The 16,425-nt window shown below is 63.7% G+C and overlaps 1 protein-coding gene across 3 annotated transcripts in view; it reads left to right on the forward strand.

The window, feature by feature from the left end:
* The window catches only part of ACOT7 (acyl-CoA thioesterase 7), a 100,432-nt gene extending 84,467 nt beyond the window's left edge, over positions 1–15,965 (forward strand). For all 3 annotated transcript variants that reach the window (XM_037828658.1, XM_037828657.1, XM_037828659.1), the window contains exon 9: positions 15,554–15,965. In XM_037828658.1, the coding sequence (XP_037684586.1) occupies positions 15,554–15,652 (99 nt within the window). In that variant the 3' untranslated portion in view covers positions 15,653–15,965. The remainder of the gene's footprint in view (positions 1–15,553) is intronic.
* The last annotated feature ends 460 nt before the right edge of the window (positions 15,966–16,425 follow it).

Here is a 16,425-nt window from a genome sequence, read left to right on the forward strand (position 1 = left end):
GGCCAGTGGACCAGTGCCTGGGACCTCTCTTCTCTGTCCCCTGATGAGGGGCCTTGGCCTTCCCGTCCTGCTGATGCTGACCCAGCCATGCCCGCGGCTGCCTGCACACACGTCCTCTCACGCGGGGCCTGTGCCCACCAAGGCTCCATGCTCAGAGCTTATGCAGCCTTCTAGAACTGCTGGGTTCTGAAAGGGCCCAGAAGGGCAACCTCGATGTCCCTGTGCGGCCCCCAGAGCCTCCCATCCTAGCCAACACCCAGGGACTCCACAACCCGAGTGATAAAATCAGCAGGATTTCAGAAGCTGCTATTTTCAGCAGCTTTGGTGAACATCTGCACCGTTGTCTTCTCACACCAGGCTGGGTTGCAGGGGACTCAGCTGTGACATGGCCACAGCCCCGGGAGGCCTCCTTGGCTCCTTTCCCACCCCACCCCACCCCACCCCTTCTCAGTGCTGCCACTTCCTTCAGGCTGGCAGCTCGGACCTGCTCTGCTGCCTCTCCCCTGGCCCAGGGCCCGGCGTATACCCGGGCGGCCCCCCCGCCTCCTCCCTGGTCCCCCTCACTGCCCATGCACACGATAATGACATGCTCAGCAGCACACACATCTACACAGTGGTACACGCTCACACACTGACACCCACTGCTTTACACAAACACACACACAGCGACCCACACGCTCACATGCACATCCTCCTCTGAGCGCAGCCGGAGCCGTCTCCTTTTCAGCCACCCAGAGCGTGTCACCCCCCTGCCTAAAGCCCCCACTTGCTGGTGCACTTGGAAGAGTGCGCAGCCCCTTCCGGGCGCCCCCGCCCACACCCTGTCCTCCTCCAGAGCCCCCCTTTGCCCCTGCACCGCCCCAGACCCTCTGAGCCCTCCTGCCCTGGGCCTGCTCTCGCTGTCCCTCCTCAAATGCCCTTTGGGGCCGAGTCCTCACCGCCCGGCCTGGCTCTGATGTCCCCCTTCAGGGGAGCTGCCCTGAACACCCGTCCAAACGTCACCCTGGCATAGATTTGCTGGTCATTTGTTGACTGGCCTCACCCCACCAGGCTGTAAGCGCCGTGAGAGGAAAGACGATTTGCTCCCCATGGGCAGTGAACAGTCCTGGTGCTTTGTGGGTGCCCTGTAATGATGCGGGGACCTGCTCTCTGTGTGGGGCCTGCCCCGGAGGAGCCTGAGGCCCGGGAGAGAGCCGAGCTGTGTGGGTGGCACTTGGCACCCGGGGACTGGCTCTTGAGACCAAGACTTGATCCCCGCGGTACACCTGGACAGTGGGCGGGAGCACCCGGGAAGGCGGCCCCCGGCGAAGGGCACCCGAGGTTAGAGGCTCTGAGGGCCGGGCCGATGGGGCCTGGGTGGGTGCAGGGGCCTTCGTTGGAGAAAGGCTGAAAAACTGGGACTTGGGGGGCTGAGGCAAGAACTGTGCCAGGGAGAGCGTGGCACTGAGGGTGTGCAAGGAGCTGGAACCCCTATGGCTTGGTGTCTGCTGGCCATGCCCGGCGGGGGGCGCTGCTTGAACGGGGTACGCGGTGATTGTGAATCCAGAGGAGGAATGAATGAATGACCTGAGGCCGATGGTGGTTTTATAAGCAGCTCACAAATGCCTTCACAGTGCCTTACCCCGCAAGTGCGCGTCCCAGGGCCCCACCGCCGCCTCCCCTGGCCTCTCTCGGGTACTCGCACACCAGCCCTGGTGTGGCCCCCCGAGGCCAGCAAGGCCGGGTGGTGAATGGCAGGTCGTGGTGCTCTGGCTTGGACTTGGTGGGACCGGCCACTCTCTGTTGCTGGGCCTGGCGCGCGGAGGTCAGCTCCAGTGGACCCACGAGGGAACCAGACCCCGGGCAGTGGTCGCCCCCACGTGCGGGTGCAGGAGCAGCAGGAGGGTGGCCCTCTGCGGCCGTGAGGGCCCTGCTCCTGATTGGTTGCCCAGCCTTCTGGAGAAGAGTGTGGACTAGAAGTGAGGCAGCAGGCTGCATTTCCCCTGGAGGCCTGGGGCGAGGTTCCATCTGGCGTCTCCTGGGGCTGAGGACGCCCACTGGCTGTCCAGCCAGGCCTGCCTATGCCCTCCATCCTCAGGGCCGGGGTGCAAGCTGCAGGCCCCGTCAGAGCCATGGAGGCCCCTGACCACAGCTCCTGAGGAGGCGGGAGGAGCTCAAGACGTCCCCTGGGTCCTTGCCTGCCCCCCGCCCCCTCCCTGGCCTCTCGCCTTCCCTCTCCACTCACTCTGCAAACGCTGTCGGGTGCTGCTCTTGGCCACCCTGGGCTCTGGCGGGGGGCTGGGTGGTCAGCAGGTCCCGCGGCCTCTACGAGTTGTGGGGGTCAGGTGGGGTCACAGAGGAAGGCACGGTATAAGTGAAACTGTCCTCGTTCCCCGGGGCTGCCCCAACAGAGCCACAGCCTGTTGGTGTGAGCACAGGTTTCTTGCCTCCAGAAGTCCGGGCTCCGTGGGCGAGAGCCCTCCTTGCTGCATGTGGCTGCTGCCGGTTTCCTGGCAACCCCTGGCTTTGACTTCTGCCTCAGTGGACCGTGCTGATCCCCTCTGTCCGTCCGGGCCCTGTTCTCTGCTGCTTGTGAGGACCCCAGGCATCTGCACTGGGGGTCCGTCCCCTCCGGAGGGGCCTCACCTCCACGTGCAAAGACCCCGGGTCCAAGTAAGGCCTCCACCCCAGGTGCTGCGGATTAGGACTGAAACCTGTACTTTTGGGAGCACAGGGTTCAACCCATAACAGGAGGGGAAAAGAGAAGTGGGGAGGGATCCCCTAAGGAAAGCTGGTCACCCCGACCCTCCTGGCCCTGCCCGGCCCTGTGAGCTGCCTGGGGGCTGTGGGTGCCGGGGTCAGCGGAGTCACCCTCAGCCTCCTCCTCTTCCTGCAGATCCTTCAGCCCCATCACCACCACCCGGGCCTGGGGGTCTGCATTGCTGGTCTGCTCTTGTGGCCCCCACACCCCCAAGGCCTGGCCCTGTGGCCTCCCTCGACCCCCCTCCCCAACTTGGGTTATAACTTGGGTTATAACCTGCTGCCCCCTCCCGTGGGAAGCAGCTTGCAGCCCTCCTGCAGCCCCCAGGGGTCCCCATGCTTCTCCCTGCCTTCCCCCTGCCCCCACACTGGCTCCTCAGCCCCCGTCCTCGTCTGCAGCTGGCCCGTCCTCGACCTGGAGGCCCACCCGGCACAGGTTCTCCTCCTGGGGCTTGGCCACATCTTCCCAGAGCCCTTCCTGCCTGCTGCCCGCCCTGAAAGGCAGGCCAGCCCGGCCCTCTCCTGGACTCTCCTCTCTCTCTTCCCTCATCCACTCGGGCCCCTCATGACGTCCGTCAGCGTGGTGGCCCCCAGCTTCTCCGTCCTGGATCTGAAACCCACCGCCCTTCTCCCTCCTCCCCTCCTGGGCTCATTTCCGGACTCTGCCCTTCCCTGCCCCGGCTCTCACCAGCTTCCTGGGCCCCTCCTGCCCCCAGGGCTACTGGACCCCCCGTCCCCAAACAGCCTCCTGGACTCCCCACCCCAGCTCTCCCCAGGACCTCTCTGCAGGGTGACCAGACCCCAGGACACTGTATCTCGCGCGCCCTCCCCCCAGCTTTGGCATGTCCAGCCTGGCCCTCGGTGAGGCCTGTCCTCCCTCAGCACGTGACCCCCGGGCTCCGAGGGCCTTCAGCCTCTCTGCCCCACCCCCCATCCCCCTAAACTGGAAGCTCCAGCAGGCCCCGGCCTAGACCCTGTCCCCCTCCTCGACCAGTCGGGTCCCTGGGGCCTCGGCATCACCTGTGCTCACTCTTGGCCCCGAGTCACAGGCTCTGCCTTTCCAGAGTCTCCATGGGCACCTGAAACGCAAGTCGTCCCACCCAAAAGAGACCCCCACGCCCCTTGTGTGCCCCACTCTGAGCAAGGGATGGGGCCCCGGCTGACCCTCTCTGCTGCTCTGTCCCTGCTCGCCCGTGTCCACCGAGTCTCGAGGCCCCGGCATTGCTCCCCCCAGATGGCTCTTACACCTGCTCCTGCTGGGTCTGGCCTTGGTCCTCTCCCGCCTAAACTGGTCGGCGGCTCCCCAGTGTCCTTGGCCTGGAGTCCAGCCGGCCACCTTCTCTCGTCCCCCAAACCCCAGACTCATTCCCACCCCAGGGCTGTGCACTCCCTGCTCCTCCAGCGGGCCCCCCTTCGCTCAGGCCCTTGTGGGGCTGGTGCCTCCCTCCAGCTCAGTGTTTCCTCTCAGGGGGCAGCCCTCCCCACCAGTCTAGATAGAGCACGACACCGCCCCCATGGGCTGGAATCGCAGGCCCCTTCCCCTGCACCACCTTGGGAGCTGCGGGTGCTGTCAGGGGCCCCTGCGTCCGGGGAGCAGGCACCTGCTGCCTGGGTTCTCTCTGAGGCCCGGGGACCTACCAGCTGGGTGGCCTTAGGTGTGCACTCTCTCTGTGCCTCGGTTTCCTCTTCTGTGGAGGATGATGGTGGTAGCACAGGCCCCGATGGGCGGGTGAGGGCTCAGCAAGCTGCTACTCAGGAAGTGCTCCAGAACTGGTGACTGCGGTTTACCTGTCCTCTCCCAGCACCCTCCTTGCTGGCCGTGCACCGTAACCGAGAGACAGGAGAGGGTGCTGGGTGGGACAAGGGCCATAAAGAAAAAAGCAGGGAGGGGGCAGGAGTTTGCTGCCATTTTACGTAAGCCCCCCACCCCGATGGAGGGCCTCAGCGGAGGTGACCCTTGAGTGTGGGCTGAAGTTGGGGTGGTGTTCCACCGCGCCCTTCCACACAGGGGGAGCAGCAGCTGATCAGGAGCAGGGCTGGGGCCAGGATCGGGTCTTCCTGAACATTCCACGCCCTTTCCTCCACGGTGCCGCCAAGAGGAAGTGGGGGTGCAGGCCTCGCCCACCCGGGCCTGAGACCAGGATAGTGGAGTGAGGTGAGCCGCCCCGGAAAAGGCTTCCATGAAAGGCTCCTTCTGAGTCAAGTGTCCATTGACAAGGTGTTCTGGAAGGTTCTGCGGCTTCAGCTGTCTCCAAGTCACAAGGCAAGCTGCCCAGGGGACTGGCAGCTGCTGGGGCGTGTGGTGCCGTCCATTGGCGGATGAGCCCTCCTCGAGCTGCCGTGGCTGCCCCGCTGACCCCGGCTGGGCCATGCAGACCAGGCGTGGGCAAGACCCCAGACCCAGCCACTGTGGGGGGACCAGCATCAGGTGCTCTGGGAGAAGGAGGGCCTGGAGCCTGGTCTTGCACGGGGCATGGCCGACAGTCAGGGAACACTCTGGGGCAGGGGACCTCTCACCATCTTGCCCAGGCCAGCCTGTGGACGCGGAAGGCTGCCCATTCTCTCCAGAGCCCTGAGGCCCCGGGGCCCAGTGGGGGACTGCAGGCGGTGCTGTGGAAAGGGCCGCCCATGGGAGCGAAGCCAGCAGTGGCCCAATCCCCTGGGTTTTGGAGCCACTGCGTTGGCGCTGACCGCCTCGCCTCACTGGTCGGTTTCCACCCGAGCCGTCATCTCTTGCTAATTAAAGATTGTCTTTGATTCTTCACTGAGGTGCCCCAGAGCCACTGCTGATAAAAATAGCCCACGGCCGGGAGGGCTGGGCGGGCTCCCCAGGCAGAAGGTGAGCTCCCGGTGGTTCCAGTGCAAAGAGCACATATGTCCTCCAGGCGGCGTCCAGTCCCCTCCAGTGGGCCCGCGCTGGGCGGGGGGCACACCCGCGTCCCCAGGGACACCCTCCTCCTGCTGCCACTGCCTCCCCTGCCCACCCTCAGCGTGTCTTCAACCTCAGCCTATTTTTAGCTGCCATCCCCAGGGCCCCGTGCGGAAGGCACCGCGCTGCTGGAGACACTTCTTGATGAATATTGTACGCAGGGAGGGCCGCTGCACGACCCACAGCCGCCAGCTCGTTGCAGGCGAATCGTGAGCGGAGCAGACGCGGAGCGGGCACCACTGTGACCCGAGAACCAGGCTTGGGCCGCCGTCGGCCCTGCCCTCCCTCCGAGGCCTCCCTCAGGCCTTGGAGGACACGTGCCTGGACACGGCAAGCCCAGCGCCTCAGACCGCTGGCCGGGACTGGTCGGTCGCCTCTCCAGAGCAACCACAAGGGAATCCCCCGCTGTGGCTCTCTGAGGACAGGCACTGGAAGGGTCCTGGCAGTTCTCGTCAGTGCTTTTTTCCCCACTGGGGCATGAGAGGACTTTTCCGCCTTCCAAAGAGTGAGAAACAAGTAGTGCATGTGTTATACCCCGAAGAAGTGTCTAGCCCCAGCTTCCAGTGACGTGGGAGCTGCTGTCCCCGAAGGCCAGGCAGGGACACTGAGATGTCTGTGTTGGGGCTGGGTGTGCCGATGTCCGGGCCGGGGACTTGGGAGGCAGGGGAGCGAGGGAGAAGCCCAGCACCCCACTCCGAATGCACCACTGACGTCGCTCCTGGAAACACGCCACTCACAGAGCAGCTTTGTTGGACTGTTGGGAAAACACGTGTCTTCCCACGTGAGCTGTGGCTCCCACTGCTCAGCCCCTCGTTCCTCTCCTTTTAGAGCGGGCCTTGCTCCTAGCCAGGGGGACCACCGGGGAAACAGTCAGGATGCGTATTTATATATTTTGTCAGCTGTAAAGCTCCCCCCCAGCGCAGCATGGCCGGCCTTTTCTGAGCACACGCCCACAGGCCGTGGGCAGGCTCAGCGTGCTTGCCGGGCAGCTGGGGCGAGAGGGCCGAGCAGGCCGGGGAGGCAGGCCAGGCCCACCGGGGCACCACACAACCATGACCCCTGTCCCTGGGGGAGTGGGGCTGGGGGCCGAGGCAGTAGGGGGTCCATGCCCCCAGTGATGACTGGCCAGATCCACCTGCTTCTGGACACCTTTACAACCAATGCGCCCGGCAGATCTGGGGAGCGGGGTGGTGGCTCCTGTCCTACGGGTAAGACACCAGGACGTGGAGAGGGGTGTCACTTCGCCAAGTCCACCGCCTGTAGTCCAGGCCCGTCCTGGCATAGGCAGGCCAGTTCCCACACCCAGGCCCCCTGCTCCAGGAGGGAGCTCCCCGCTGCTCCCAGGCAGCTCTGCGCGTTCTCTGAACAGCTTCGACCAAGGCGCCAGCTGGCCGCAGGTTTCCTCAGCGCAGGCTCCGCGAGAGGCCCAGGGGCCTTCCTTCCATCCTCCAGTGACCTGTCGGGAGCTGGCCGTGCATGGTGATGGCTCAGCCTTCCGAGGCAGCCACGCTGGCCCCGGGTCGTCCTGCTGCCCTGGGACCAGCTACTTTACCTCCATGGTCTTCTGGGCAGTGCAGAGATTTTTAACCCTAAAATTGTGTTTCTTCCAGTTCAGTCCTCTTGTCCCACCTGAGGGCCTTCCCTGGGGTGTGGCCTGAGGACAGACACCCCCAGCCTTGGGACTGGCCTCCTTGGTCCCCTGCAGGGCTCTGGACACCATGCCCAGCCCCTGCCTGTCATGGCCCCTGTGACTTCATCTAATGGCTTCGCCTCCAAGCTCCACCGATGCACCCGCAGCAGCATGTGGTGCCTGCTGACCCACCTCCAGTGCTGGGTAGAGGAGCAGCGTCTGGATGGGGGGCGTTGTTTGACCCGCCGCCCCACCCTGAGTGGTAGGATGGGTCCCAGGGCCTGAGGTCAGCTGAGTGGCCATTTGTGCGCCGTTGGGGAGGAAAGCAGGCTGCAGGCGAGCACGAGCGCAGGGAAGCACAGACCCGCTGCCTCACAGTGGTAGGAAGGCTGCAGGGGGCCTGCCCGGGCATACACGTACACACGCGTGCGCACATGTGCACACACACACACATTTGGAATCTGGGTAAAGTGTGGTGCAGCCAGCGGGAGAGGAGGTGCTTCCAGCTCCTTCTGGGGGGACCTAGCCAAGCTGGGTGTGCTGGACACGCCGGCTGTGCCTTCATCGCTGGCCCCAGCCCCAGTTGGGCCCTCGGGGGTCTGGGCCCTTTGGAGCTGACTGGGGCCAGATGGCACCCGAATGTGCATGACAACCGGCTTTGAACCTTGAACGTAAAGACACCGTCTTAGAAGTAAGGTGTTTTACTTTGACCTTCCTTCGTTTGTTCATTCCTCCAACAGATGCCTCCTGGGTTCTGCTGCATCCTGGGTGGGCCCTGGCATTGCACAGCTCCAGCTGTGGCGTGTCCCCAGCACATGGCTGTTCTGATCTTTCTTGTTAACCCCCTGGCCCTGGGACAGGTGTAAGAGCAGAACGAGCCGCGGCCAGCAGGCCCTGTGCCGGGGCGGAAGCTGCCGAGAGGCCCCATGGGCAGGGCCGAGTCCTGGTGCCCCTTTTTCTAAAGGAGACGCTCCCCCTTCTCTGCCTTTTCCCCTGAGCAGTGCCTGAGCCCCTGGGCCTTGGCGCAGGGGACTTGCTTGGCATTATTTGGTGCCGCCGGGTGTGGCGAGCTTATGATTCTCTGCACCGATGTCATTGTTTGAGGCTTCTGGCTGCATCCCCTGGAGGCTGCAATGTGGAGACTCATGTCCACAGGAGCAGAGGGGTGCATTGGTGCAGGTGTGTGGGCCGTGGTGGCTGGAGGGCTCTGCCATCCGCCTGGCCTGCCTCGACTCCCAGGGCCCTGGCCTGGCCCTGCTGGCATCGGGCCTTCGGGCTGATATGGACCTGGGGACCCTGTGGCTTGTGAGGCCAGAGGCCCCCAGATGCTTGAGCGTGTCGTCATCAACCCGTTGGTCTCTTGTCCACGTCACTGCCCCCATCAGGCCACGCGAGCTGGGCCTGGTTGTCAGGGGACGTCACTGCCTGTGTGATTGCTCCAGACGCCTTTTGTTTCCCATTACAAGCCCTGGAGAGGTTCGCCCGTCCTCCTAGTTAAGAAGGCCTGTGTCCCTTGGGCTCGCAGAAAGTTGTCGTCTCACCCCTGGAAACCTTCTTTGCACTGGATAGTCATAAATTACAGAAAGGACGAGCTATTGATTTTACCCAAGTAGGACGTAGTCAGTTGCCCTCTGTGCCAAGTTCCAAACGCGTGTTCTTGGAGCACAGAAGACGCAAGATGGAAAACATTTGGTTTGCAACATTGAGCTCTGAAAGCCACAAGCTTCCCCTCCGGTGGACGTGGGCCCGGGGAGGAGCAGGGAGGGCGGGCGGAGGCGCGGATCAGAGGCCCGGGCAGCTGCGGGGCGGGGGGTGGGGGGGCTTAGAGTGCTGTGCCCCGGGGGAGGCTGGAGGCCCCTGGGCCTCGGTGGGGAGGGCAGCCCACAGACATGCACACAGACACGTGCACGCGCATCGAGGCCTTCTCTGAGCCAGGCTCTGCGTGAGGCGCTTTGCCGTGTCACCTCGTCGAGTCCCCATCACATAGCTGGGAGGCCCTGACCCCAGGAGGTGAGCGCCGCACCGGAGGCCGCTTGGCCAGGCCACCACATTCCAGAATCGGATCTGTGCCCCCAGCCCACCCCCACTGCCCCTTCCGTCAGGAGGTGCCTTGCACGCTTCTCTGCTGTCACCGCTGTTTTCTCCCCACGTGTGCACAGGGAACCTCAGGTGCCCAGGGGCTGAGCCACCCAGAGGCTCCTTGGAAGAGCTCTCCTGGGGCTGCGGGTGGATGACCGAGGCTGCGGGTAGGTGCCTGGGCTGCAAGTGGGTGTCTGAGGCTGCAGGTGGGTGCCCGGGCTGCAGGTGGTACATGGGTGCAGGTGGGTGCCTGGGGCCGTAGGTGGGTGCCTGGGGCTGCAGGGAGCCACTCTTTGGTGGCCCTGAGGTACATAAGCCCTTCTACTGACAGGTTTGGGCACTTGAACAAACACTCAATTTTCCACGGAGAAGCTTCTTCCTCCTCCCAGCGACCCCAGCCCCCATTAAAAACAGCAACAGTCAACAACTTCTGTATTTATTTACTTTGCCGGATGGAGGGAGACAGGCCCAAAAGGAGGCGGCAGCTGGGTCGTGGGTGGGGGCAGCATGCTGGGAGCCATCTGTCCTGTTCCGCGGCTCTACACCCAGCCGCCGGATGGGGGGCTGCCTGTCGGGGCTCCCAGCCTGGGGAGGCCAGATGCCTGCTAGCCAGCGGGGCACGGACACCCCACCATGGGGCAGGGCCCTGCCTGCCTCTGCTCCCTTCTTTTCCCTCTGGGGTGGTGGAGGAGGGCCCTCGTCTGCCTGGGACCCAGAGCGCGGGTGCTCGACACCCTGAGGTGGAGGGTAAAGGGGCCAAACGCCCCTCCTGTGCCAGATGGGGCTGCAGGAACCTCAGCACATGCCCCCTCCCCGGGGACGGGGTACAAGAGACCAGGCCGTCACCGCTCCTTCCTGCCAGGCTCACGCTACTGTCCTCGGGCACGCCCATGGCCCCACAGCCTCGTTCTGTCTCCCGGCAGACACTGGCTGATCACTCAGCAGCAGAACAGTAAGCATCAGAGGCATGCCGAGCCCCCACGCCGCCCTGGGCTCTGGAGCCTACCTGGCTCTGTGCGGGAAGTACGGCCACAAATGACCTGCCCTCTGGCCTGTGTCCCCTGCAAGGACTCGACTAGTGAGAGAAGGCTCCGGGGCCTGGGATGTGGTTGTGCCAAAAGGCCTGATGGCTGCCGGCGGGCAAGCGGCTGTGGGCATGCGGCTGTGGGCATCGGAGTGGCACACGGGCTCAAGGGCTCGGCAAAGTTCTGCAGAGATGAGGGTCGGGCCTTGGGGCTCACTCTCGGCCCACCCTGCTTTTCATGCCCTGAAGGCCACCTTGTGGCTTGTCCCTGGGCACCCGGCCCAGCCGCGGGAAGGACCCAACTCGGTGTCCGCAGAGGAACGTGTTATTTTCCACTCACTCCTGGACCCGGAGCCCCCCGTGGCCCCCCACCCCCTCCCACCCCCTCCCCCTCCCTCCCCCCACCCCCTACCTCCCCCTCCCGCCTACCTCCTCCTCCCTCCCCCACCCCTCCCCGTTCCCCAACCCTTCCCCCTCCCTCCCTCCCCTTCCTCCCCCTCCCTCCCTCCCCCTTCCCCCCTCCTCCCCACCATCCCTCCTCCCCTCCCCCCACCCCTCCCTCCTCCCTCCCTCCCCCTCACATTCCCCCTCCACCCTCCCCCCTCCCTTCCCACCCCTCACCCCTCCCTCCCAACCTATTGTCACATGCTTGGGGAAAGCATGGGGTGGTGGCCTCCATGCCTGACTTTCCCGAAATGTGACGGAAGTGTTGGCATTCTCGGTCACATCTCTGAAAATCGGGAGGACCAGCTGGTTGTTGGGCTGCTCAGCAGTGAACCCCGGCTTTGGCACCACACATGGTCCCGCTTCACCCTTCCCTGAAGCCACCATGTTTTGGGACCTGGGGCCAGCCAGGGAAGGCCCGGAGCCCGGACATGGGGTCTGTCATCTGCGCCTGTGAGATCCATTGCGGGTCGGGGGTGTGTGGGGCGGGGCACAGAGCTGAGGGGCCGGGGACAGCTGTCGGGCCATGGCGGAGCTCCCGGTGGACGGGCCTCTGGCCGGGTCCCCATGCACACGCGTGGCCCAGACAAGAACATTGCAAGTGCTGCTTGGAGGGGGTGCGGGGTTAAGAGCCACCTCCGGCCCAGCCAAGACCTTCTCTTGAGGTGCCTGCCAGTTCATTTGCACTAGGACTTTGGCAACTGAGTCTTTGCTGGCAGGAAATTTATGTGGGTGTTTTCCCTGTAGGTGTGGAGCCGTGGCCTGGAGGAAGGTGCTGGGTGGGGGCTGGTGAGGGGCCCAAGGAGGGGGAGCCCGGGGTGGGGAGGCAGCTCTGCCTGTGCTTGGCAGGGGTGGGGCAGGCCTTCTGGACCTGCCCCTGCCTTCGTTAGGCCAGTTCCTTTTCCTTTTTTAACTGTAGGAAAGTTCAGATGTTTGTGAAATGAGAATATAAAGCCCTTCCCCCCTTCACAGATGGGCAGGCAGAAGCTCAGGGGTACCGGCACCCTGCCCAAGGGCCCCCATGAGTCCACGGCAGACCCCTGCCCTCTGCCCTGTCCACCCCATGCTCCTTCCCGAGGAGGCCGTTCCCTGGGGAAGAGCGGTGAGTCCCACCAGGCAGGGGAGGACAGCAGCCTTGGCTGTTGGCAGATGCCGCCCGGTCCCTGCTGTGGGTCAGGGGGGCCCAGGCCAGGCCGGGCGTCTCCCTGGACCAGCCCGGAACTCTCCGCTCTGCGATCCCCCAGTTACCCCCTCCCCACTGCCACCTGGCTTTCCCGACCCCTCACCCTGCTCCACTTCTTCTCTCTGCCACCGCGGTTGTCACTTCCCTGCGTTCTGTATCGTGTACGTGTTTTCCTGTGTAGTATGGGCCTGTCTCCCAGCCGGGCACCCAGAAGGGGCTCCGTTCACCAACGTGGGGTGAGTGAACGAGGCTGGTCGCCGTGGCGGAGAAAGTGTTTGGTTTTAATTAAAGGAGCATTTCCACCCCGCGGCCAGCGCCGACTGGCTTTGCCGTGTCCACGTGCAGGGAGAGGCGGTGAGCTCCCAACTGCGGGTGCCCAGGCCTCAGCACCCACCGATGTGCAGCCCTCAACCCCAAACAGGCATCAGCTTTGCTGCTCGGCCCCGCTCGCTGCATTTCCTTTTTCTTTTCCTGGGGGTGGGGTCCTGTCTCATGTTGGGGAGGGTGATGAATTTCTTTTCAGAGTTGGGTTTAGAAAGAAAGTCCACATTTGAGCAACAAAAGAGGTTCTCTGGAGGTAACTGCGAGGCATAATCTGTACCAGGATTTGGGTGGGGGGCACCCACCTTGCTGAATCTGGGCTGTCACTCCTGGTAAACTATGATGCACGAGCTCCCACCTCCTAAGGTGTCATTCGCGTGCCCTGTGAGTCACCCATTGGAGGGGACCGTGCAGCGGTTCTTGGTGTGTTCAAAGCTGAGTGGCATCGCCCCCATCAGAGAGAAGCCCGCACGGGTGGAATCACGACGGGGGGGGGGGGTCCTCTGTGGCCAGCGTCTTTCCTTGCTCTGCTGCTCTTCAGGGACTGGGGTTGGACAGGAGTCGTCAGGCAGGGTTTCGCCAGACACGGGCCGTTTTATAGGAAGTGGTGGTGCCAGGACTCGCCTCGACTGGCCTCCCCTCCCACCACCTCCCGCCGGGCCCTGGGGGTCCTGGGCCAGAAGCAGCCCACCCGGGGACTGGACAGAGCTTGGACGCAGCTTCCCACGTTTAGATGGTGTCCCGACTGAGGCTTCCCAGGCTTGAACACCAGCTTCGAGGGCACTCACAGCATGCTGACGGCAGGGGGTGTGGGCAGCACCCGCTGGACTGCAAACCCCGGGATGGTAGCCAGTGTTCCTCAGCAAAACCAGTTTGGGAAAACCTGGACTAAAGAAAGTTAAACTGGCTTATTTTACTTTGAGATTGCTCGCTTTGTGAGGCCATGTAGCAAGCAGTTGCCCGGGCCTGTTTGCCCACAGACCCTTAGAGAGGAAGGGCCCCTTCTACAGCCGGAGAAGCTGAGGCCAGGGAGGCTGGAAGGTGGCAGCGTGGTCCCACAGGTGGAACGGGAAGGAGCATCCTCAGGGAAGATGAGGGGCTGCCCTGAGCGATGGCAAGCCCAGGTTGTACGGTGATGGCAGCCAGAAGGATCTGCAGACATACAGATGGACAGACGGCAGAGGGCACAGCTGCTCCTCAGGTGTCCCCTGGGCCTGGCAGCCCTCTCTCCGCCCTCCCTGGCCCTGTGCCACTGTCCAGGGCACCCCGGTGACGGCTCCTGAGCTCCGGCCTTGGCTCCCGCAGACCCTCTGCACCTCCCTTGGTTCCCTCTTGGCATCCCGCAGTCGCACTTCTCCAGAAATGGCATGTGGGAGAAACAGGCAGGCTCCGCCTGTCAGGCCGGATCCTGGGCTGGGCAGGGGCTGGCTGTCCTCGCAGACCCATGTCAGCCCCGGGTCTGGGCAGCAGCTCTGCCCCGGCTGAGACGTTTGGCAGGGGGGCCGGGAGTTGTAGGGTTTCTTCTGCTACACCCAGGCAAGTTCCAGAGCAGAGGGGGAGGAAAGGGCCCCTGCTGTCTCGCTTGGTAGCCTTGACCTTGCGTTCTTGGCCCCTTCAGCCACCCCCCGTTGGGACGGATGGGAAGGGATAGGGGACGGATGGGAAGGGATAGGGCCCGGGGACCCTAGGAGCCGGTGAGAAGTGCCAACTCAGCCCCACGCACCCCAGACCTGATTCAGAGCCCCAGGTGGCCTGGAGCTCGAGGAGCCCGGACCCTGGGTGCGCTGCCTGGGTGGGCACAGGAGCCTGGGGGGCTGGGCTCGGAGCCATTCCTCCCTTAGGCCGCCTGCTAGAGCTGAGCTCAGACGTTTCATGTTCCATGGGCTGTTTCAGGTCAAATTGCATTTAGTCTCAGAAATTTTATTAAAATAGCCAGCAATTTTATTAAAATAGCCAGAGCAGCCAAGGGGCATTCTTCAATAAAGTGTCTGGGTAAAGCCACCATTTTTCATGTGCACACCAAAGATTCTTCAGATGGGAACCAGCACTGTGTAAGGGGCCCAGTGCCGTCCTTTACATGCCCAGAAGTCCCACTGGCTCTGAGCCGGCGACATTTTGAGGGCTTACACCTGGTGACGTTCCGAGAGCAATTTCGGAGAAGGCTGAGGGGAGGAAGTACTTGGTGTCGAAGGCGGGCCGTCCTCTGGCTGGGTGTTCTCCCTCTTGCCAATATGCTGTTTGTCCATAAGACGCTTGGGCCTAAAAATAGCTGCCAGGGCCTGGTGTCCCTGTGGACAATGGGCACCTGGGTCTGCCCTGTCTCCTTGGCTCTGGGACACCCTCGGAATGTCATCCCCCAGGAGCACGCTCAGCTCATTGGGCCTGTGTCCCCAGCCAGGGTGAGGCAAGAGAGGACTGGGGGGGGCCTGGCCGGATCTCGGGAAGTGGCCACCACACGTTGCTGCCCTGGTGTCTGCCTGGGAGCCCCGTAATTCCAAAGGCCACCCCTGTGAGTGAAAGGGGGTGCTGCTCATAACACCCCCAGATCAGGAGGCATAAACCAGGCTACCCAAGGCAAAAGCTAGCCCTTGGCCAAAGCCAGGTTGGTCAGTTGGCTCCTCTCCGTGAACTTGGGGACCCGTCTCATAGACTTGTTCAGATGAAGGAAGCAGCCGTGAGATGGGGTGCCCCTCACCCACCCCCATTCCCTCCCCTGGCAGGAGCGATTGCCCTGCTGAAGGCAGCTCAGCCATCTGAGGTCCCCCAGACCTGCTGCGTCGCTGTCAACAACTTTTGCCCCCATTTCCCTTTGGGGCAGAGATGGCGAGCAGCTGGCCTTCCCCCAGAGTGGAGCAAAGGGGGGTCCTTGGTGGCAGAGCTGGGCCCTCGCTGCAGACGCCTTCCCTCCCCTTTCACCATCAGCAGATTTTTCAACCAAAGCCCATTACCAAGGAGACCTGGGCTGGAAGTCCTGCCCGCTGGGCGGGGTGACGGGCTGGTCCACAGCCCACAGCCTCCGTGCCCGGCTCCTGCAGGGCCTCTGTGCTGTGTCTGTCAGGAAGCACAGGCCTGAGGCCCGGGCCCTGTCCCCGACAGCCAGCGGCGCTGGGGTGGGGACCTCTGAACGGCTCTGCAGCCAGGCCTTGCCCGGCGGTACAGTGCTGCCCATGCCGCTAACACAGTCTCCTTCTGTGTGGTCTGCAGCCCGAGTCGGAGGACGAGAAGAAGCGCTTTGAGGAAGGCAAAGGGCGGTACCTGCAGATGAAGGCAAAGCGGCAGGGCCAGGTGGAGCAGCAGCCCTAGGCCGCCCGTCCCAGCGCCGGGGTCTGCAGCCTGCAGCAGGCAGCCAGGAGCGGCCAGTCACTCCGAAGCTCCCCCCGTGGCCAAAACCCCCATCCCCGTTGAGAGCCAGTGGTGTGCGAAGTCTCCCGTGTTGCAATATTAGCCCACGCTCTACCGTGAGATCCTGTACACCAAAGCTTATTTATATCATTCCAGTGTAAGTGCTACACGGCTTCGTCCCCGACACCGAGTCCCCACAACCCCGGGAATGCTCCCGCACCCTGTAAGGTGTGTAAGGAACCCAGCCCCGGAATAAAGCTGCTGTCGGGCTGGACCTGTGAGTCCGGGCTGGTCTTTTCTCTCTAGGGCTGCTTGTGCGCCGACGTGGGACGTGGGATGTGGGGGGCTAGTGGCTCCACTCAGGGACAGCCGGAGGACAGACCGCGGCGGCCTTGGCTCTCCGCTCCATGGGCTAGCCCACCTTCCTCCTGGGACCCCCAGAGTGGACCTGAGGGTGGCTGATGTCTTGCTGGCTGTAAACAACTCCCATCTCCCCCTACCCACCCAGGACCCTGGGGCTACCGCCTGCCCCCGTACACTCCTCCCCGCCATGCTTCCTGGATGTTAGAGGCAGCGCGAGCTGAGGGATGGATGGGGACTCTGGGGCCCCCCACCTGGTGGGATGTCAGCCTCAGAGGCTCACGTGGCTCCTTTAAACGGGGCAGGGGAGGCTCCCCTCAGGTGGGCGTGAGCACCCAGGGAGCCAGGTGTGCAGAGCTGAGCCCTTGCCCTCC

This window comes from Choloepus didactylus, chromosome 2, assembly GCF_015220235.1.
Source record: "Choloepus didactylus isolate mChoDid1 chromosome 2, mChoDid1.pri, whole genome shotgun sequence".
Taxonomy (NCBI): domain Eukaryota; kingdom Metazoa; phylum Chordata; class Mammalia; order Pilosa; family Megalonychidae; genus Choloepus; species Choloepus didactylus.